General features: G+C 37.9%; 1 protein-coding gene across 2 annotated transcripts in view; it reads right to left on the bottom strand.

The window, feature by feature from the left end:
- Window positions 1–24,755, bottom strand: part of LOC306885737 (exostosin-1c) — a 56,331-nt gene that overhangs the window by 26,201 nt on the left and 5,375 nt on the right. For both annotated transcript variants that reach the window (XM_079442477.1, XM_079442476.1), the window contains exon 2: window positions 19,902–21,133. In XM_079442477.1, coding sequence (XP_079298603.1) covers window positions 19,902–20,839 — 938 coding nt within the window. In that variant the 5' untranslated portion in view covers window positions 20,840–21,133. The remainder of the gene's footprint in view (window positions 1–19,901; window positions 21,134–24,755) is intronic.

Here is a 24,755-nt window from a genome sequence, read left to right as displayed (position 1 = left end):
GTTTGATCCTGCGGTTTGAGGGTTTTATATCTCGCACAAATTAAATGTGAATATAAGAAAACTTGACCAACCAACAACCAGTGAAAGTTCTGAAAGTCAAACCATTTATAATGGACCCTATTTTTGATAGAAACTGCATATTTTTGATAGAGACTGTATATATTTATATAACCCAAGCAACCCCTACAGCATGCCTCGGTCGTACTTTGTAAATAATAAATTACGTCTTTCAGTGACAACTCTGACTTTGTCAGGCTTGATATTTTTTTCAATGGATGTGAATGTAATGTTTAAAAAAAATTAAACATTTTAAATTGTAATGCATTATACAGTAGGTCCACAAATAAAAGGAAATTTGAAATGGCATAAAAGAGAATCTGTGTTTATTAGTTTTTTTGGGCTTGGTATTGAGCTGCTTTTGGCCTAGTTTTGATAGGTGATAGAGCTGTATTTGTCGCACAGACCTGCTAACACTGTTCGTTTCCCTGATGTGCACATGATTATGTGTTTGTATGAAGTTCAGTGTTTTAGCCCTGCTTATAGGAAACCACAGTGCTCAGTCTAGCACTGCTCTGCTATTTGTCCTGGATCTGGACCTGATGCTTCCCAAAACGTGTCTCAGTATGAAGTCAAGTGTTTCTCTCTGCTAAGCTTTACATTGGTCATCTCTCTCTCTCTCTCTCTCTATCTCTCTCTCTCAATTACGATGGGATTTGAATGAAGATCTTAAGCTCTGTAAGCTGGACTGATACAACTCTCTTCCACCTGATCCTATTACTGACACACACACACACACACACAAACACACACAAATTCTTGATAAAAACCTACAGTATGGAATGTAAACATACCATAATTAAAATGATACATAGTGACATATTTCTGAGCTAAAACTTTTTTTTCTATGTAAAATATGCAGCAGACAAACACACATGGAGTGTGTTTATATAACTGTACATACATTATGATGAGCTCAAATAAACTGAATAATTAAGCTACAATATTTAATCACAAGGTACAGAGAGCTTTGATGCCAATGCATGCGTGGATTCTGTACATTCCTCTTTTAACAGGTGAAGCATGCCACTAGCAACACCAAAGTCACGGGACTGATTCTCAGGGTACTGATACAAATTTGCAGAATGCACACTACAAAAAAACAACAACAAAAACACATTACTTTTGAGTTGTTGTTTTTTTTGGTGGTGGTTTCCTGTAGAAAAATACCAACAGTAAAAATAAAGTAATAAAATAGAAACAAGTATTTATGGGTTATTCTTAAAATAAATGAAAAAAATATAAATTAAAATGTAGTTTTATTTTAGGCATAAACCATACACATGCCTTAATATCTTATGCCAATTTGCTTTTCAAGTACATTTATTTTGTTTTAAGGATGTTTCAATATTTTTACTCGCCAACAAGACCAAAATAATAAGAAATGAGAAAAGGATTTTTTCATTAGATAAAAGTGTCTGTAAAATCTCTAAAAATAATAGATGCAAAGGAAAGTGAAATGAAGACCGAGGCAAAAGGCCTGTTACTCAAAGACACAGAGGGACAAAAAAAAGGAAAATTTGGGAGAAAATAAACAGAGTTTGAGAACATCTCAGTTCTTCCTGGTTAGCTGTTGAATAATTTATTGCAAATTTACACATCAATAACCGTCTATCTGTTTCTAGCTCCCTCTTCGTCTATATTTCTCTTTTTTCACAACTATATTGATGTTGATTCTTAAATCTGTTTTCTGAGGGGCTGAATATGCGCTTGAGATTTATGTTACTCGGTGTTGTGTTTTTATGGCTGTGGGAGTGTGTAAGAGAGTGTGTCTGCTGTGTGTACAGAGAGAGACTATGAGCATATGTGTATTGTAATTGTACATAGTATGTATGTGTGTCCTTTCGCCATTAAAAGAACGGCAAATAACAAAGCTAGACGAACTGTTCCTGTCATCCCTCAGCTTTTGGCCACCTGAGCCATGCACTCCATTAAAAACCACTCACCCCTTAAAACCTTGCCGCGTGCAATGCAAAATAAACACGTTTTCTCTCATTACATCAGTGCGGGATTCACTTCATTCCCTGATAATATGCCAGTTAATCCTGCTTTTATTCGTTCAAACACTAAAAATACTCATTTAACTGTTTTTGAGCTTAAACATATAGTGTTTTGAACTTTAGCAGCTGCGCTAACATCAGAGCTCCACTCCCATACACAGGTGGAGGTAGAACAGAAGGAAATATCAAACCTTTCTTCATTTTCCCTCCCTCTTGACGTCTTGCTTTTTTCCATCTCAGTCTGCTTGTGTTTTCTCTTGAATTACGACGATCTTTGACGTCTCTCTTTACGGCATGTTTGGAAATCCTACATAATGCAGTGTGCAGTCTTTCCTTATAGAGTTTAAGGCACTAAGGTCTATTAATATAGGGTAAAAAAATAGAAACTATATATATATATATATATATATATATATATATAAATAAAACATATCCCCCCCCCACAATAATAATAAAACAAATTATATATATATATATATATAATTATGATTTATGCTTAAATTTTTACTATATTTTAGGTATAAACCACAAATTGAGAATCAGAGAGACAGAAGGAAGGAGATGTGGGGAGAGGAAGAGATGATGTGTGGCTGAAGGATAAATACGTTTAATCTGTCACGGTTGACAAGAAGAAGAAGGGGATAAGGTGAGAGAGAGAGAGAGAGAGAGAAAGAGAGCAGCAGAGAGATTAAATATCCTGTTTTGAACAGATGAACATGTAGGAGAATCTATCACGTAAAAACGGCTGACAGGTCATTCACATTACCGCTGTGTTTTATAGTCCTGACACATCTACAACCTGTGTGCCTTAATCATCACACAACGCTGTTGTCGCAATGCTACACCTTTTCTGGCATCCTCACATTTACACTCATGATTTCACCAAAACATTTGCCAAACAAAGATTTTTCCAGGGACGAAGCTGCTTCTGCAAAAGTGTTAACTGGCGACCAGCATATGATTAAGCCATGAAATATGTATGCTATCCTCAATAAGACTTCCATTCATTTCTCAGCGGATTGAGTTGCCGCTCGAGTAATCACACTGACCCCTGCAGCTCAAAAAATGACTATTATAGTTCAGCCCAGCAGGATACGCTCATTTTGTCAGTCACGTGACACCTCTGTGCTCCTGTAGACTTTGGATCGTGCTTGTGGAAATCTCTCCTACAGGCTAACGATGACTTGTTCCTCACGACCGTACTTGCTACAGCTGTTTGGTGGGCTGCTGTGCATGTGTGTGTTGCCTGAGCATGCAGAGAGGTAGATCAAGTGTGTGACACCTGTGTAAACATATTGAACAGATAAATAACTCTATTAGAGGTCAGGACAAGGATAAGAGTGTGCGCGTGTGCTCACATTTGACGTCATTTATCAGCATGGAGAAAGAACGCAGTGTGATCTTATACCATCGTGACCGCCATCCGTCAACAGATATTGGCTGTGTGTTTGTACACACACACACACACACACACACAAAACACAGTCACCAGTAAGAATGTGAAGAATTCCGTTTATATATGATGCAGACGGTGAGTCTGACCTTCTGGCTGGACTCTAATGTAGAGGAGCAGGAGGATATTGTTTATCCAGCCTCTCGGAGTTCCAGAACCAGCGGCCTGAACCTGCTCACCTCCTGTCCAGCAGAGAGTCTGGGGTCATCAGGGAGGCCGATGATGACTAGTTCTCAGTGGTAACGGAGATCACAGTGCATCCCAGACTTCTGTACAGTGCTGGACCAAATAGCACCCTTAGACCTTGCGGTTGAAGTGTACTGCTTGCTTTAATATCTAGCTAAATGTATTGCTATTATTATTATTATTGTTTTTGTTATTCATATTGTGAACTTTTAGGTTCATACAGTGAAAACCTGCAGAAATCATGAGATGAACAGATCACAGTTATTTTATTTAATTTTATTGAAAGCCATTATCTTATGTTTTTTTTTTCACGTAATATAAATTTTAACAACACTTTACTTAAAACCTTTATGTATAATGCATTATAAAAGTTGTTTTAATGCATTAATTATCCTTGTAGTGTACCTTTTAATGCACTGTACAATCTCGTGAATAATTACACATAATAACACTTATCAGTTCATTGTTACACTATGTATTTTAAATTTGGTTATGATTATTTACAACAAGATATAATGTATTACAGTAGTGCTCATTATGAATGATTATAACGCATTATACCCCTTAATAAACCTTTATAATGCATTATACATAAAGGCTTTAAGTAAACTGTTACCAAATTTTTTTTATAAAATAAAATTTTTCAGGATAATATTTTACACATTTTTGAATGTCTCTTATGGTCACCAATGCTACATTTATTTGATCAAAATACAGTAAAAACAGTAATATTGTGAAATGTTGAAAGTATTTTAAAATGTAATTTATTCATGCAAAGCTGAATTTTTAGCATCATTACTCCAGTCTTCAGTGTCACATGATCCATCAGAAATCATTCTAATATGCAGATTTGGTGTTCAAAAAACATTTCTCATTATCAGTATTGAAAACAGCTGTGCTGCTTGGTGGAAACTATGACATATTTTAGTTTTCAGGATTCTTTGATGTATAGGAAGCGTTTATTTGAAACCGAAATATGTTAACATCATAAAGTCACTTTTGATCAAATTAATGTGTCCTTGCTGAATAACAGTATTGATTTCTTTCAAAAATACATAACTGGATCTTAAAAACGTAGATTTACACACTTAGATGCCTCTCTAAATTTTAGGAAAGAGGATCATCAAAAGCAGAGCATCATATTTGTGAGTCTGTGGCATCAATTATAAATAGTATGAACAATATGTTAACAGTGATATAGTTTAATTCTGTTTGTTCAATATAAAGAAAAACAGATCAATTAAATTCTCAACCAAACATCATTTAGAATGCACCAACACTGCCAAATATGTACAAGTGTGAAAGTGTATGTGTTTGTGTATAACATGACAGATGGAAGAGGAGCCTCGCTAGTAGCAATTAACACAGACCTTCTCTTTCTCATTATCACTATGGTTACAGAACTCACATCTGTCCAGCACTGATACAGTGCTGTCACAGTATGAGTCTCACACACACACACACAGAGGTGTGATGGCTGTAGTTAGTCTCCGTCACTTGCTGTTTGTGATGTTGATCAATGCTCACCTTCGCTGCTTGCCACACTTTGTCTTTCACTCATGCAAAAATGATGATATCACATCGTAAATATGAGGCAAAGTTGCTATCTCTCGCTCGCTCTCTATATGCTTTCAGCTATAGTCCTCTATAGCACTTAAGATGCTGTCTGCTTATCGGAAAGCGTCTGTTCGCACAGTCTGCATCACATCTATGCTGTAAATTGCCAATCTGCAACACGCATATCAAGTCTCTTTCCTTGTCTACTATTCTTTCCAGAGACATGCAGTCTGGCAGTGTTTTCTGTCCATAAGGATACTCCTACCCACACAAGGAGACATATGTCAACATGACATCACAACACTGCCTGTGTCAACACCAAATGTGTTGAGTCAGTGCAGTTCAGGGTATGTTGAGGCGAGAAAACACTCATACATGAGCACATAAACAAGCAAACAAACCACATTCACCCCCCCCCCCCCCCCCCATGCAAACACCACAGTGTCTGCAAAAGCTTGTTCAATTAAAATGTTCATAATTTCATAGCTCAGTAACATACAGCACAACAAGTGTAGTCCGATACACAAACAATTCTTGTTACTGGTTCTTTTTAGTGAATCAAACAAATACAGAGCAGCCAGTGTAGTTTTATTGATTTTAAACAGATCCTTTTTCGGTGAATCAAAAACACTGAGCACAACTATTATAGTAGTGCAAGACACAAAATTATGACTCTTATAAAAAGCTTTTTTTAATGATTAGTTCTGAAAGAAACAACTAAGAATTTGAAAAAACAAGCACAAAAACATTTGAATCTGGTGAATAAACTCCAGCAGAATGATTACTGAATTAGAAACTGAAGAAGGTTAGAAGTTGATATGTCACTTAGAATTGTCTCTGCATATTAAATTAGAAAAGTTCTTTTAACACTGGAAAAATTACACACTTCATCTTTCAAAAATGCCTTTTTTTTCACACCAACCAGCAGAAAGTCAAAGCAGATCTTTTTCAAATTATGGATTTCTGAGCTCCTATTTGAGGCTTTGTTAAAAATTAGGTTTAAAATGAAATTTTGAAAAAGGTTTCATAAATAATGCTTGGTAACGGTGGGGAAAAAAAATCAATGTGCGTGTGTGTGTGTGTGTGTGTGTGTGTGTGTGTAAGCGAACTGGCAGGGAGTGACTAAAAGCTCACTGGGGCACATGAGTGTTAGCTGGCTGTTTGTTGACAAGTAATTGAAGTTGCAGATGAGTGAGTTGCTATCTCAGCTTACTTACAAACCTACACACACACACACACACACACACACACACAGAGAGAAGAAGAAAATGAGCTACAAGACAGAGAAATAAGTGAATCAGAGGGAAATGAGCGGAGAGGGAGCGAGGCAGAGCGGTGTCAATTTGCATCAGTTTGTCACTTGTGATCATGATTATGGCATAATATTCACAAAGACACTAGCATCTATTTAACATCTGCGTGCCATATGGGTGCAAAATAATCCTGTTTTACAGTTCATAATAAGCGTTTGTCACATAGCGACAAGTTGCATACTGCGGTACAGTTCAGACAACTGTTTTAGCACCATGAAGGGAAACATGACATAACGCCTGCCATACTGATCCAAGCCCTCCGGTCAGTTCAAGGGGAGCCAAATTTTCCTTTACAAAGATTCAGACGTGAAACTCTGTAAATGGAACGTTAAGCCCAGCCGCTCTGCCTAATGAGAAATTTACAGAAATCTTGGTCTCTATCCTTAATGATCATCATGCTGATTTTACTAGAACGTTTTTAATTGATTATTTAGGTTAACTAGTTTTTAACTAGTTTAACATTTCGCAGTATGAATGTTGTATTGCAGTATGAGAGTTCACCCAAAAATAAAAATAATTTTGTCATAATTTTATCACCCTCATGTTCCAGACCTTTATTACTTGCTTTACTTTTGTCTGTGATACATAAAAGAATATATTTTGAAGAATAAAGGGAAAAATTTTAATTCTGTCATTAATTACTCATCCTCATGTCAGCTCACCAAAGCCGGGTCCTGTGTCAGCAGCACCACAAGCATGTGTTGTAGTACTCTTGTGAACATCTGGCAGAAACTGACACGGAAGAGATTAATTATTGAATAAAGTCATTCATTTTGTTTTCTTTGCACACAGAAATTATTCACATAGCTTCGTAAAATTACGGTTTAACCACTGATATCACGTGGACTATTTTAATGATGTCCTTACTACCTTTCTGGGCCTTAAATGTAGTTGCATTGCTGTATGTGGAAGGTCAGAAAGCTGTTGGATTTCATCAAAAATATCTTAATTTGTATTCTGGAGATGAACAAAGGATTTACAGGTTTGGAATAACATGAATGTGAGTAATTAATTACATATTTTTCATTTTGGGTGAACCAAACTTTTTAACCTTTTATGAAGAAAGTGAAAGTGACGTGACATACGGCCAAGTATGGTGACCCATACTCGGAATTCGTGCTCTGCATTTAACCCATCCAAAGTGCACACACACAGCAGTGAACACACACACACACCGTGAACACACACCCAGAGCAGTGGGCAGCCATTTATGCCAGTTGGGGGTTCGGTGCCTTGCTCAAAGGCACCTCAGTCGTAGTATTGAGGGTGGAGAGAGCGCTGTACATTCACTCCTCCCACCGACAATCCCTGCTGGCCCGAGACTCGAACCCGTAACCTTTGGATTACGAGTCCGACTCTCTAACCATTAGGCCACGACTTCCCCCCAAGTCGTTATTTTCTAACAATTTCCATGTTATATATGCTGTTTAGTTATCCTGATCATAGTTAGCACCCAAATGTGCAGCTCAGACTCTAGCATTTGTCTTATTTGAGAAAATCAGCATGCTTGTCCTCACCAGGGCTGACAGCCAATCAATAAACTTGATTTTTGATTGATTGGCCGTGGCGGTTCCGGAGTCAATTAGAAAGAGTTCGGCCGGCCGTTGGGCAAACGGTCCAAAAGTAGAGTACAAGAAGGTCAGCGGCGAGTCTGTTTGCATGTAGCATTTGGAAATGTCACCCATCATTCAGGCTGTAAATACTGTTCTTGTTTTTGCCCACGCTGGCCGTTGCAAAAGCCTAGTTGTGTTCTATTCTAATGGAAAATTCAGGGTTGATATATTCAGCCGTCAGATGGCCCATTCCCCTGGACAACATTGAACTATTCATGCATGTACATCTCAAAATAATCCACCCAAACTTACGGTCCAGAATGTGTCCCTGGGTTTCCACCTTAGGGAGCCCAGACTGTTAGATGTGAAAAAGCACAGCTTGAAAACCTTGCTATATTTAAGTGCAGAGACAGTTGTTTAGTTCAGCTTTTCAGTCAACAGACAGTTTGTCTCGCACTGACGCCACTTTGGCTTCCGGTACGTCTTCTAAAAGCAATTAGGCTCAAACGAGAGCACTAAGCCACCTCACACTGGATCAATGCATTACTATATGAATGAGCTCTATTAGAACATTCTAGACTGAATGGGACTTCAATTTCTTTCCATACTAATGCAAGTGAATCTAGTCACGGCGAACAGACCGGCAGGAGGGTGGGTGGGTGGGCGAATGTGCCCATAAATGAGAAACAACTGGCAGGGTGCCAGACATTCACAGCTTGGCACTGTCAATCACCACCTCTAGCGTAGTGACTCTCTTCCTCAGTGTTTTCCGTGTGCGTGTGTGCGATGCACCATTACACACATCATTCACACTCTTCCGTGCTACTCCAGCCGCCGTGTGACAGGCTGCCTTGTTAAGTAGAATGTCCAATTAATTGAAAGCAGACTGACGCGGGCATCAGTTTGTGCATTAGCGCAATGACGTTCGTGGATAAACCAAGAGTTGCACACTCCACTTCAACAGCCTTCAATTATTCCAAGAAGGAAGGCAGGGGAGCAAAAAAAGCAGCGAAGCACTTCTGTGAAAAATGACCCACAGCAGGGCTTGTTTATGAGTCTGAGAGCTTGTTTGGAATAGCGTGAAGCTGATTTGAAGCGCAAAGGGAACCTGTCTTTTCAAGGGTCACTAGCTACTGTAGACAAGGCCGTTCGAGTAGGGCACTTGAATGACAAAAATGATATAGAAATATGAAGCTTCAAACAAATGCTTATTAAAGGTGCATGTGTGAGTGTAAACCGTAAATAAATGCACATGTGTAGTTACTGGCCATGCTAGTGGAAATTTCAGGGGTGAGGGGGGCTTGGCACCTCATTATAAGGAGCTAGAACGGAAGTTTCAGGTTGACTTAACACGCAGTAATTCACTGGCATGGAAGAAATCCGCTCGATGCCGCCCAGCACACTAGAGAGCTGTTTGGAGGTGTGACTAAAATGGGGTTATTTTCAGTATGGTCAATGATTGTTGTCTGTATAATAAAGATTACAAATCCAAGAAAAAAAACTTTTTTTTTTTATACCAAAAGTCTACAGACTGCATAGTGTGAATTTAATATTTTGGTTTATCTAGCTACATTCACAATTAAAGTGTGCGAACTGCATTTGAAATCTGAATTAAATATGTATATGCGATTTACACTAATACTGTGACAATAATCATGAATGAATGATCGCTCAGCTTGCTTTGGAATACAGACCAAAGTTTGGTCTCTTTTTAAAGAAAACAGTCAGCAGATTATTTAAGTGAAGCATTTAAAAATGAAACTATTGAAGTTTAAATTTATTGAAAAAAACCCCCCCAAATATATATATATATTTCATATAAAATAAAGTTGAATACAAATTTGTAAATTTATGTCACAATATTACTTCTATAATGAAATAATCACCAAATATGGAAGTTTGAGACTCAGATCTTTCCACCGATGTGTTTTGTCAAGATAAGAATAAGCTTTGATTAAAAATATTGTAGTAAATTCTGAAATATGAAACTAATTTACGATGATTGCTAAGATATGTGATAAGTAAAAAAGGCAATAAAAATATGCAATACGCAGTGTACCAAACTGACAGGTTTGACAGGTTTTAACAGGTTGAGAAGTATTTAAAAAAAAAAAAATCACCCCATCAAACTGGAAATGGCATTCATTTCATAGAGTGACTTGTTTTTCTCTATGCAGCAGCAATCTAAACACTGTCCAATATCAGAAAGAGTAAATCACGGACATTTGTACTTCAGCTGGTGCCCAGATTTCTGCACAGGGAGCAGTTAGTGTGTCTGCATGTGTGAGGCTCGCGGGGTTATCTGATCTATAGATTCACTGGCGTCCTTAGGGCCACTGTGGTGGAGATAAATGAGTATAGATCGCATGTACTGACGGTAGAGAGAGAGAGGGTGCCAGGCCTCCATTACAAACCTGTGATGGAGTATGTGTGTGTGTTTTCCAGGAACAGCTTTGGCCTTTGTGACCCTGGCCTTGCAAGCAGTGATACGGGCAATGGGGGCAGATGCTACAGAAAAGAGGCGCTTAATGCAGTTACTGGAGTGGAGACAACTCACTCACTGCACCTGATCGCATTACTGCCGAGCGAGAGAGAAACAGAGAGAAAGAGAGAGAGGTTTTTGCGCAGGATGAGACTCAGTCAGAGTTATTGAAACAATAGGAGACAGTAAATGCAGAAGTGTGACGCAGGTTTAGGTAAGCAGAGATATTTTGAAAAAGAAAAAGAAAAAAGAAAAATTCAGGTGAAAAAGAAAAATTAGGAAAAAGAACAAACTAGTATTCAAGTTCTGCATAAGCAGAGAGAATTGATCTGTTCCAAGGAGTATTGCATTTTAAAGCCGCACAGGTGTTCTAAAAAAATATTTTTTTCTCTTTCATTTTTTTTATTAGGGCTATAGATAGGGATATAAGATGGACAGACAGACAGATAGATGGACGGATGGACAGACGAACATAGATAGATAGATAGATAGATGAACAGATGAACATCAGACGGACGGATGGACGGACGGACAGATAGATGGATAGATCTCTGAAACTCTATTGAAATCAAGTTGAGTCTCTCCTGCAGAGCATTTTGTATGTGCTATGCAACACTGTTTCCTATATTAATCCTCACTTATGAGCTTCCATTTCATTTTGGATGCTGCTTTACAAGGTAGCTTCCCAAGTAAGCAATACGCAGCTAGGTTTTGGTGGGGGTGGGAGCTTATGATGGGGGTGTGAAAACCTGTGAGCACAGGTCAACTGTTATCCATACCCAGAAAAGGAGAATGTGAGATGGTGAAAGAGAGCAGGGATGTAAGAGAGAGAGGGAGGCTCTGGTTTCTGCATTCTCAACTTTAGGTGTGTGCCGGGCACTGCCGCCAATGTAGCCGGAGGGGGATGATGGGATAGAGACAGCTGGGGACGGAGAGGACAGCATGCTCACTGGGCTATGCAGGGACACACTGAGAAAAGACAGGGCGTGTAGTGGTGGTCCCAAAATATCAAAACATCCACATGTACAGGATGCATATCCGATCGCGGTCAGTTACAGGGAGAGCAGGGGCTTGCAGCCAATGAACAATGAGGGCTTGCTTATGAGAAGAGAAAACAAGGGGGAGACAATAGAGATTGCCGGGGATCGACGTTTATGGAAATTAGGCAAACAACAGCATGCAGTGGGAGAGGGAATTATGTGTTTGGAACGGGCCATGAACCAGAGAGTTACAACACAAAGATGCCGCTTGTTCAAGCTACACGGTGCACAATGTTACTTCAGCATTTATCCACGCATAATACTGAATCATTAAAGACTGCCTGTAAATTAGAGTAAACCAGATTAGACAAATGAAAACATGGTTTTAAACTGACAACATGCATACGTAATATTCACTGCACATCCAAACTCTTTAAATGTTAAATGAAGGAAAAAAAAACTGGACCACTAACAATAGGCCTAATAGTCCTGAAGAGAATCTGCATGCAAAATGTTATCACTTTTATCACTTATGTTTTGAAAACTCTGGATCAGATTTTTTTTTTTTATTGTTAACAACTGATATTTAAAAATATTTTTAGAAATATCAGCATTAAATATTATTTCTTATCTTTCTTATTTTGTAGTAAAAAAATTGTTTTTATTAAACTATGTAATTATATTACAATTCCATATTATTATTTATATTTAAGAATTTATTATAATCATAAATTATTATTAACAATAATAAAAATATCAACATTTAATAATTTAATACTAATAAAAAAAATACTTTCAAAAGCTCCAAGCTCCCTTTAATACATTTTACCATATTTTATTTCCTATATACAGTCATTTGTATTTTATATTTGTAGAAATATAAGCACTACATTTTTATTAAATGTTATTAAAGTATATCATTAAATCATTATAATTTATTGTATAATATATAAATATTATATATGATATATAAATACTATAAATAAAATATAAAGTATGTAAATATAAATTATTATTATTAATAACTGTAAAAACAATATTAATAATTTTATATTCATTAATTATATTTAAAATATTTTAAAATGTACTTATTTACAACACCTACTAATGGATTGTAATACATGCACATTTTGATTTTCTAATCATGGTGAGTTTTACAGGTAGGCTGATGTTGAAGTTTCTATGCAGTACTTAAAATGAAGTAATCCGGTCCATTCCCCAGGATTATTCACAAATGCAGCCTTAAATCTGGTATATATGGGTTTAGACCGCTGTTTCCATGGATACACCGCACACTTGGCGTCTAGACCTCGCAGAGATACTTAATCATTAAGCTGTTGTGATAGTGCCGCTATCTAACTGCGACAGGTGAGCGGAGACGCAGCGGGGGACATGAGCGGAGAGGGAACGCTGCCATTGAGGCCTTTGTCAAGTAAAAGTTCAACGAATTTTCAAATGATTAATTCATAAAGCTGAATACATTCCTCATTTGCCTGGCTGACAGGCTTATCTAGGGCACGTCACGGTGCCTGTGTTTAACACTGAGCCTGTCTGTGCACTGACAGTTTATCTAGCCGGAAGCTATGGTGCTCAGATATAGAAAGCAGGGTTTTGGCTGCGTCTAAGTTTAGTGATGGCCTGGGCTCAGGTGTGCTTGGACTTCTGCAAATGACCAGCTGTGTCCATATCCTTCTTATGCTCTTTGCTACAACTAGTGTAGCTAAGCTTAGTGAGGAGTCTAGCTAAAGGTCAGTGTGGAGCTCACTTTGCTATTTCCACATTAATTAATGAATGTAAACAATCTTATTTAACAGATATTCATCTAAGTGGTTAAAAGGTCAAGGATTTTATTCCGAGGCGAACATTCAAACTATTTTCCATTAAACAAGTATTGAAATTCCTTTGCTGCAAATGGGGATGCTACTAAAGCTTTAGCTATTTCCCTATAAATCAGTCCCTCTGGGATTTCGCGGGACTTTTTTCTGATTTTTACGCAAATCCATTTATGTTAAATCCATGGTGAATGGTGGAGATTTGTGTTTATTGAACAATGTTTTTCCTGGTTTCCACATCAGTGGCATTTGTTCTGATATCTGTATCTTTAACAGAATTATGCGCCAAATTTGAATGCTTCTCACAAGATTTGACAGAGATGTTATTGATTCTGCGGCGAATTCGACTACTTTCTTCACTGTATCTCCCAGTGCTGTGTATAACGGTGTTGCGTGATCGAGAGCAGCCCGTGGCTCCGGCCGGAGCAGATAAACGGTCTGTGCCGTGTAGCCTAAACGAGTAGCGCGGATTCGTTCCGCTTTCGGTTCGTTTGTCCATTGTAGCTCTTGTAAATCAGGCATGATGACAACGCAAGGCAAATATTCAATTTTTCAAACTGAGAAATAACCTTTCTTTGACTGAATGCGCAATATTACTAAATATTCAAATTGATACACAAAATATTCAGTACCATGTTTCATAATGAATGTACAACAGTAATTAAAGTTTCAGCTCTAAATCTGCACCATATATAGTTTTGGCAGCTAAATCTACACTCAAAATATTGGGCATTCCTATATATTATCAGCCAATTATTATGGAAGCCTGTTTCCACCAAAAGGTAATTTTGTATTTTTGTCTCACAATTCTTTTTGAATTTCTTTTTGAGTTTACATCTTGCAGTTCTGACTTTTCTCAGAATTGCTTGATATAAAGTCATGAAAGTCATGAGTGAGTTTATATCATGCAATTATGAGAAAAATGTCAGAATTGTGAGATAAAAAGTCACAATTACATTTTTCGAAATGTTATTCAGTGGCGGAAACGGGCTTCCACATATTATGGTATTTTAAAGCAGCATAAGTCATAATTGCTGTTAACTGGAGAAAAAAAAAACCTCATCCATGACACTTTAGAATATGGGATCATCTATATATATACATATAATGTCAATAAAAAAAACTTTTGAAGGTCACATGCATTTTTATGGTAAGCAAAAGGGATGATTGCTTTCCAATTCTAAATTAATCTAATGTCTTCACACTTCACAATGTCTCCCTGTGTCCCTGAAAAATCAATGGAAGCTGCATTCCGCTAGGGGCTACATAATCCGGACTCTCAAAACTAGTCTGTTTATGTTTAGAGTGATTGTAGAAACGTGTTCTGAGTGTATATTTGTACAATCAGAGGTAAACCACAGGAAACCAGGGCATTTCATGCCTTAAATAATAGGAAGTGGGGAAACGGGGTAAGAGGGTAAGGGATGCTTCTTTACATCAGTCTCCTGGTGTTTTAGACTCATGCCTCCTCAAAAGCTTTCAGCTCCAGCGGAGACGGACAATAACAGATGTGATACGGATGGATTCTCTCAAATCCACCTCTGCAAAGCGAGATAAAGCACAGAGTAGAGCCCTAAATTATGAGCTACTATTCATACACACCATTTAACATGGAGAGCATTTGCCCTTGAGGAAAAGAACTTTGCTTTTCTGAGTCGAAGCTGATTGATTGAATGATTTGTTTCAGAAGGCGTATAAATAATATTCTATTTCACCCCTTAAACGCTGTAAACCTATTGACATTTTCTTCTATATATACACATTTTTACAAATATGACCCTGGACCACAAAACCAGTCTTAAGTCACTGGGGTATATTTGTAGCAATAGTCCAAAATACATTGTATGGGTCAAAATTATCAATTTTTCTTTCATGCCAAAAATCATTAGGATATTAAGTAAAGATCATGTTCCATGAAGATATTTAGTAAATTTCTTACAGTAAATATATCAAAACTTCATTTTTGATTAGTAATATGCATTGCTAAGAACTTCATTTGGACAACTTTAAAGGCGATTTTCTCAATATTTTGATTTTTTTGCACCCTCAGATTCCAGATTTTCAAATAACTGGATCTCGACCAAATATTGTCCGATCCTAACAAAGCATACATCAATAAAAATCTTATTTATTCAGCTTTCAGATGATATATAAATCTCAGTTTTGAAAAATTGACACCTAAGACTGGTTTTGTGGTCCATTGTCACATATGTGAGTGATATGTTTCATATTGGTAATGGGTCTTTCGGGAATCAGCATTCTTCTGTGGTGTAATGAATGAGTCCGTTGTCTAGCATGCAGTTAAATGCAACATTTTGACTGCTTGTAAATGCTACATTTCGCCAGGTTCTAAAATAATATATAATAAATGTGGCGGGATGTCTTATACTTTGAGGAACTTTGGCTGCCTGCACACCAGGAACATCGATGGAGTCAGTTTGACAGTTCGATTGTTGATATGTGCATGTCTACAACTGCCTATCGGGTGCAGAATTTGATTCCTGTTTGACAGCCCTCAATGTCCTAGTTTAACACTGCACAACACAATACAGCAACTATGCTCGAAATAGTCTGCAGTACATTCTGTGAGATACCAAAATGCGTAGGCAACATCGAATAGAGATGATCCTGTAGATCAGTTCATAGAATAAATTGGAGTGCATTTACTGATAAAAACTTAAAATGTACAGGTTGTGTGTGTGTATATAAATTATATAGATAATTTATACATTTATAAAATAAAGAAAAAAAAATAAATGCATTTAATATTTTATAATATGTATTTGCTAATTAATGATAAACCTAATAAATCCAAATTAGTGTATGTATAAAAAGCATATATATATATAATGCTTTTTATACTATACTATACAATAATATTATTGTAAAGTATAGTATTTTACTTATAAGCATATAAATATATACATGTGTGTGTATATACACACACACACACAGACATACATACATCTATATATACATACAGTCCTCTCCAAAAGTATTGGAACAGTAAAGACAAAATTGCTCTGTTGGCTGTGGAGTCAAGACATTTACAAATATGATTAAAAGATGAATATGAGACAAAACTACAGAATGTCACATTTTATTATTAGCCGTTTCAACACATACATGTTTTACCAAATAAAAAGAACAGCACTTTTAGGATTAGCCTAAATTCTAGGATTAGCCTTCTGAATCTTGTGAAATGTAAGTCATGGCCTTTACCTTTCATGATTTTATCCTGGTCATGAAGACAAAAGAGTGAACATGTTTCACGCACTGATAAGTGCGCATTTGACATCTGTGTCTGAGGTGCATTTTGGACTGAAAAACGTGTCCATGCATGAAGAGCAAATTAGCATGCCTCAGTCTGCACGCCAATAAGCAAATGCATGTGTGTGTGTATGTAAAACACTTGGCCTGGATAGATGGGGAAAGAAGGTCAAGGGATTGGTGAGTGGTGAGGTAAGGGGGGAGGTGGAGGTGCAGGCGGTAGAATCCCGGTGAGAGAAAATGAGAGAACTTGGAAAAAAAACAAGAGAGTGCACAAAAGACAAGAGAGGAAGATGGACGGCCCTCTCCCTCTCTCTTTATTTGTTCTAAATAAACCTAGTTTGTGCTGGCTTGTGCACGAGCCACATAAACCACATTCTCTCTAGGGGCACAATTTCACATCCCCCTAATTACAGTGGGGTGTAGCATTTCTTATTGCATCCTGCCAACGATTGTACGCAAATACGCACACACAAGGTCACGGAATGAATGAGAGGCCAGTCGTTAAGGTCCTTATTAAGTTCATTAAGCGCAGTTGTGATCCTTTACATTCACTTCCAAGGAGATAATTCACTAAAAATAGTATTTTTATGCCTGGAGAGTGTGTTTTCCTGTAGTTGTGTTTTATTTTCAATGGCAGATGTAAAAAGGCAGCGCATTATTCTTCTTTTCTCCTTGAGAATCAAGAATAATGACCTCTTCTGTACGAATGTCTTGCTCATGGTAGGAGTGTAGTCATGGAGACCTTGTTAGCTGTCAAGAAAGGTAACACATTTTACTATTACACCCTTAGACTCACTCACTTACACTTACACACACACACACACAACCGCATTCTAATGCTTTCCCAGAAGTCTACGGTGGTACTGAAGAGAGTATAATCAGTATTGCAGTATAATCCTCCGTCTGTGTGTGTGTCCCAAAACTGTCCCGAAACAGCTTGCCCTATTTTTCTTCCCACAAGCTCTCTCACTCCTTCTCATTTACATTCCCAGTACAATGCAAGTCCCCCTTCAACCCCCCCCCCCCCCCTTTTTTTTTAAAGAGCCCTGAAAATTGAATGAATGTAGGCCATTTGGTTGCAGCTAGATCTCTCTCTCATTGCTGAAGCATCCCCGGATTCATCCCTATCTCTCAACCCTGGGCAAGAGTTCAGTAGGGTGCTCGGTGTGCCTTCAGGTTAATCTGTGGAAGTAGCAGATGCTGGTGATCATTAACCTGAGAGAACCTCCTAAGTCCTATTTCTGAGTTTGGCACCTTAGCTTCCTTGTGGTACCAGAGCAGTGAAATAAGAGAGAGACCCAATTCGCTGTTGCCACTTGTCTTCACATTTTCCCTCAAGTTTATGACATTCTGGGTCCGACACCCTCAAAACACTCTTGACTTGAATATCTAACAAGGTTTTACTGTTTAAATAAATCTCACCAACCTTAAACTTTTGAATCTAACACCAAATGAGAAATGATTTCATTTTGTTGACAGTTTACCACATTAATATAGAATTCAACTGATCTCAGGTGTGCAACTCAGCATATTTCAGCATTTTTTACTTTAGCTTTAAACATATCACAATGTTAAAGGGATATTTCACCCAAGAAATTAAAATAATTAATTAATTAATTAATGACAGATTTTCATTTTTGGGTGAACTATCCCATACCAATGCCGGACTTCCACACACAATACTACATGTTATGTAATATATAAAACATTTTGGGGTTACATTTTCTTGCTAAATTGACCTTTATCGTAATATATACTGTACTTTCAAACCTCCATATAAGATTTTAGTCAAAGCGCCCACTTCTCCAACTCCTCAGCAGTCACAATCATCTCTGCCAGTGTAAAAAACACACTTTTCCTGCTTAGACCTCCACGACGCAAGCCACCATGTTCATTCCAGTAGAAATAAAGTATTTGATGAATGTTTTTCTTCCTCACATCCCGGACCACCTAACACCTGTACTGCCAACAAGTATGGCTAAGTTTGTTTCTGCGTGGGAGAGCCCCCCCCCCAACCTATCTTGTGGAATAAATGAACACATTCATCCAGTGCTGAGTGGAGCTCTGTCCCCACCACAAACCAAGAGCAAACAAGCCCGAAGCACTGTTCAACTGTTCGAGACCATTTCTTCGGTTTCTTCTTGGCCGCGCCTGGTCCTTTAAGGAGCACAGTGGATTTGATACACATTCTCTGTGGCAGTTTTGTGGCCCTGTATTAGTTCTCCTCCCTTAATTTCCCATATTTCTTCTACAGTATCTCTCCACCCAAATCGGTTTAATTCCGCTGGGTCATGCATGTGTTAAAAAACAATTTAGAAAAGCACAAAAAATGTTTAAACTTTATGGTTTCATTCCCAGAACAGCTGTGCACAATAACTAAGTAATAATTAATGTAAGTCTAAGAACTGCATGTTTTAGATGCAAAAGATAAATTAGCATTTTTTTAATAAAAAAATAATAATATATAAAAATACATAAATAATAATAATAATAATAATAATAATATGATAAAATAAAGTTGCCATATAATGGTAAAAAAGTACCTTGAGAGGATATAAGCAGTATTTTTTTCTTTTTATCTTTAAATAAATCTTGTGACGTGCATAATTTAAAATAACACTTATAAAAAACAGAAAACAAAATATTTTCACACTTCTTTTTTACACATTTTTACACTTCATTCCAGTCCATGTAAGAATACCACTTTATGAGCACATTTTACTGACAATCATGGGAATCTTCAATTCATTCATATTTGATGTTCAGTAAAGCTTGTCTGAGTAAGCAACAGGAACCAAAGGAGGCGGGGCTTAGTGAAGGATCACTTGTCGCATTCATTCTGCTCAAGTTTCTTGAATAAGCAGTGTTGAAAACAAATAGTTACACTAACATCAGCCAGTCAAAATCTCTTTAAACACATTTATGATGTACAATACCCCATATATGTCATCCTCAAGAGAACATTTGATACATTTTCAGCGTTATTCACTCTTGACACTTTGCCGTCTATTACATAAGTAACCCACACCCTGCGGTAACCGATAGCTGCTTCTTGTATTTAACACAGAAGAACCTGAGTTCATAGCCCACGGTGTCACTGACAAACTCCATTGAGTCACTGAAACTGAAACTGATCTCATGACGGCCATCATTCCTCTTAAAACCTCAAGCTATTAAGTACAGAAACTCCCCATTGGATCATTTACATGACTTACCTCTCATACTCCTGGTTATCATGGTCACACCGCGCGTCCTTGTGCTTCTCCCAGTCCTTGCCGTGGCGGCACGTCGTTAGTGAGACGATGTCCTTGCCATTGTGGATGTGATGCAGGGCGTTGCGAGTGTCTGAGCCGATGCCCGTCAAGTAACGTTTACCTTTAAACATCAACAAGTACTTCCGTCTCGGCGGGACGGTGTTGCGAACTAACCAACCCCTCTCTCCACCCTTCTGAGGGTGTTCTTTAGAGAACAAAGGGATAGAAATGTCAAAGCCCGGTCGGAAGTGTTCCGTATTCAGGCTTGCTTTGGCCAGGATAGCCTGGCCCACATTAAAACCCAAGTCTTCGGTGTAGTTGGGCCAGGTTCCGGAATAAAGGTTGAAGATGACATGGTTCCGCCCGTCGTTCCAGAGCGGGTAACCTCTAATTCGCTCATCCATATTGGGCACGAACTGCGTCGAAAGCTGGTCCCTATCCAGCGTGTCAATGCCCAGCACAAACAAACATGCCTCTCGAGGGTCCGATGTGAAATATCGTGACTCTGTAACCGAGGTGAGGATCTTGCGGTAACTCTCGGACACCCGTTCGCCCTTCTCCGGTGGATAGATGTAGACCCGAAAGCCGCTCTGCCCTTGACATCGGGCGAAGTCAAAGCAGGTGTCCATCCTGCAGCGACTGTCCTTGTAGATTCCGGCCCACGACTGCTGCCGCTGCCTTGGCGAGTCACCCGGACCCCCCGCATTTTGTAGCTCGGCCTGGTCGGCGTAACCCGGGAGCAGGTCCCGATCCAACCAGTTGGGCCAGGGCCGCGCCAACTCCCCCCTCCTGTGGGTGATGAGACCCAGGAGCCGTTCCTGCAAGCCGCCCCAGTAATAGAGCAGCAGCCAGCAGCACGTGCACAGGCCCAGAAGCACGTACTTCTTGCGTGCCTGCATGAGGCCGTCTCTCTCACCCTCTGTGCTCCAGGGCTGTCCCGGGAGCTTCAGCAGGGGGGAGACGGGATGGACAGCAGGGGCCGAAGCTCCAGCATAGCCCCAATGTCCACTTGTCCATCAGCGAATAACAGAGACGAATGCACTCTTTTTCTCCGTCTCGGATGTGTGTTCACAGGACGGTAAGCCCATGCGACAGAAGGACGTGTGCGCTCCGCTGTCGTCCGCTGGAAGTGATGCAGTGCAATTTCTCCTCTCTTGGTAGTCCTTCTCTCTGCATGGCTCAGTGAATCCCTTCTGCGTTAGAAATTAACAACACACTTCAGTACACAGCCTTCTGTTCATTTATATCAGTACTGCCATGAACACACACTCTTAACCCATCCTCAAACACCCAACCAATTCAAACACATGAAAACATTAGTGAGCAAGCAATGCATCATGGATGCCAGCGCATTACAGTGTGAAGGGACATATTTCAGGCATGTTTTTGAAAAGTGGTGCACTGTGGTAAAAAAAAAAAAAAAAACATTAATACCAGACAATACAAACTCATGTACAGTACGATAAATTTTTTGTATGTAATTAGGCCAGTCAAATGTATGAGTATCATCACTGCATTAACTAATGAAATGTCCAATATCCAATAAAGTTTTTTTTAAAGACAAAATGTATATGACAAAATTATTTTAGGGGGATTTAAAAACAAAAACAGAAATATTGTTCAAAAATAGGACAAGATTTTTTTGTGATACTGTGTTATCTTGAGGAGAGTTCTGATTTGCTGTACATACATACATTTATTAAAAACCACCTAGACAACAGTTAAAATTTTAGACTTTTATGGTTTAAAGTAATTTAAAAATGGCTCAGAAATGTGAAGTAAATTGTAAGATAAAGGTCCTAAAATGCCACTTGGTTTGATATTTTGTATGCAATACAATTTCTACATTTTTAGGTGTAATCCTGCACAACCTGTAGTCTGAAACGTATGAGTCAGTTATTTTTAATGAAAAAAAAAAAACTGTAGTCTGATTCGCAAATGAATTAATCTTAGGAATTTTGCTATTTTAATTAATTAAAAACATACAGCATTACCAGTGTAGTCTGATTCTCAAACAAATTATTATGAATCAGTTCTTTTTATTAATTTAAAACCATACATCACAACCAATGTAAGTCTGATTCCCGTACAAATGATTCCTATGAGCAGTTTTTTTAAATATTGTGAAAAAAGCCTTTTTTTTTTTTTAAGACTCACACACTGAACTTCCATCTTGTCCAAAATAAACCAATTGCTGTTTGGCTGACTCTGATGTGATCTTCTGAAGAAGATATTCTGAACAATGTTTTTGTTCATACAATGAAAGTCATTGGGGTCCAAACCAAAATTGGATCCCACTGATTTTCATAGTTCATATTACAACTTTTTCTACATATCTTTTCCATTCAGTTTTGTACAAGTAAATGCTGACAGAATTTCATGTTTGGATGAAACCAGAACCACTTATTTCCTTATAGGGGCTTTCATCCCGCACAATTCTAAGAACTTAGTTCTATAGAAACTAGCCAGCATGGTGGTTCCTTCAGAAGCAATTACCACTCGGGCTATTTTTCTGGTTGCATTCACACTGGCAGCAAGAACTCTAAAGCGGCCTACAGCGACGTCTTTATTCGCAGCATTTACAACCAGTGAATGGAGGGACGCCGTGATTGGAGTTGTTTTTGTGGTGTCGTGGGTTTCGTGATGACAGAGATGGAATGTAAATGCACAATTTACGTGATTGAAAGAGCATTGAAAATCTGACTAAATCTTGTACACTTACATCAATGATAGATCCTATAGAACTGTTTTAGACCCTACTCTGAAGTTGGAGCTAATGTAGTTCCCCCAAACGGAGTTCCTTAATATGTTCCTAGTTTCTGCGATTGGAACACTCCAAAAAGCAGGCACTTCCGCCAATAGTTATAGGAACTATGAAAAGTTTCCTCCGATGCGAAAGCCCCTTATGATTCCCATTCAGCCTGTATATATATATATATATATATATATATATATATATATAAGGCCAGTTCACAGTTTGAATAGGGAAAGTTAACAAAACAACATAGTCCAGTGAGTTTTTGCACAACATCAAAGCCCTCCACGGGTGCGTTATCAAGTGTCTCATCACATGCCCAACCCTGGTGGTGGGCACAAAAGACTGTGTATGAGGCCATGCTTGATTTGAAATTGGTCTATTTAGTCTTGTGGTCAGAGTCGGTTCTACTGTTTTCACACACACACACACACACACACTGGTGCAGTGTTTGGAGTGAACTTGCAAAACATGAGCTGGGGAGCGATAGCATCTACCCTCTGCAAGCTCCAGTTGAACGGAGATGAAGGGGGTGAAAGAATAAGGCAGCTTTAAGAAGCCTAAACGAAAGTGAGAGCCGAGACTGAATCTGATTCCAGTTAATCTAAAGGCAGATTGAGGTTCTTTTTGGTTTGTTTGTTTGCTCTGCCGGGAAGCACGCATCGGTTTTGAAGGGGAGGTGTTTGTCAAGAAAGTGCCCTCCTCTCATCAAAATGTGTACCTGTCTCTGTGTGCGGCATCTCACAGAGAAGGTCAGTGTTTCTTCTGCCAGGCAATGCACAAAGACAGCTTTCAGGTCTCACCTGCCTCACTTGTTTTTCTCTTAACTCTTCCCTCGCCTCTTCCCTACCTCTGCCTTTCTGCTAAATTCCTCTAGAGTTTCTGTCTTATCTCTTTAAGATGTCTGACCACTGTCTGACCTAGCACAAACTAATCTAAAGCTTTTAAAGAAATAAAGGGCCTGTGTGTTGTTATGCATGCATGTGAGTGTATGCTTATGGAGATTCCTCTCATATACATTAATAATGTGTCACAGGTACAGAATATGAGGTGAAATGCAGTATGCTGTTTGTAGTGAACGTGTGCGATCGCAAAGCTCACAAAGCACGTAGCGTAAGGTCTGCGTGCCGGTATTTTCACCACACCTCACCTCATGAAACACTGCAGGCCAAGCACATATTTGTCGGGAAACAGATGCAGAGGATTCCATTACAACCTGCTCATTATTAATGCATGACTCCCTTAGTTAGGACATTGATTTCCCTTCTTTCCTTTCGTTTGGCTTTTTATGCCTCACAGGTGAAGTTAATCTCAATTTTCTTTTGAAAATGAACTGCAGTTAAGATTTTCACTAGCATGACGTAAAGATCACTAATGCCATGCCTGACAACTAGAGATGCCAGAACTTGGGTTATATCTTCCTCACTCTCTCATCCCGACTGTAATAATAAACAAAATTATAATGAATAAATATTAAAAAATAAAGTAAAGTATACACTGGTGGCTACATTTTTGGAATAATCAAGATTTTAATGTTTTTGCTCACAAAGGCTGCATTTGATCAAAAATAGTAAATATAAAAATAGTAATATTGTGAAATATTAGCAGAATTTAAAATAACTTTTCTAGTTTATTACATAGAAAAGTTTTATATATATATATATATATATATATATATATATATATACATATACATATATATACACATATATATATATATATATATATATATATATATATATATATATATATATATATATATATATATATATATATATATATATACACACACACACACATACTGCTTTGCCATTTCAGGAATTAATTCTATTTTGTTATTTTAGCAGTTATTTTAAATCGTAATAATATTTCACAATACTGTTTTTACTGTATTTTTTAATCAAATAAATGCAGCCTTTGTAACAACATCTTAAACAAAGACAAAGAAAGAAAAACTTTTGGCTGCTAATGTACACATAATAATTTTTGTATTATTTGTTATTATTTTTTAATTTTATTGTATTATAATACATTCTTCTCTAAATATTCAACTCTTGTTA

Source organism: Barbus barbus (assembly GCF_936440315.1).
Source record: "Barbus barbus genome assembly, chromosome: 19".
Lineage (NCBI taxonomy): Eukaryota > Metazoa > Chordata > Actinopteri > Cypriniformes > Cyprinidae > Barbus > Barbus barbus.
This window is presented reverse-complemented; position numbering and strand designations above follow the sequence as displayed.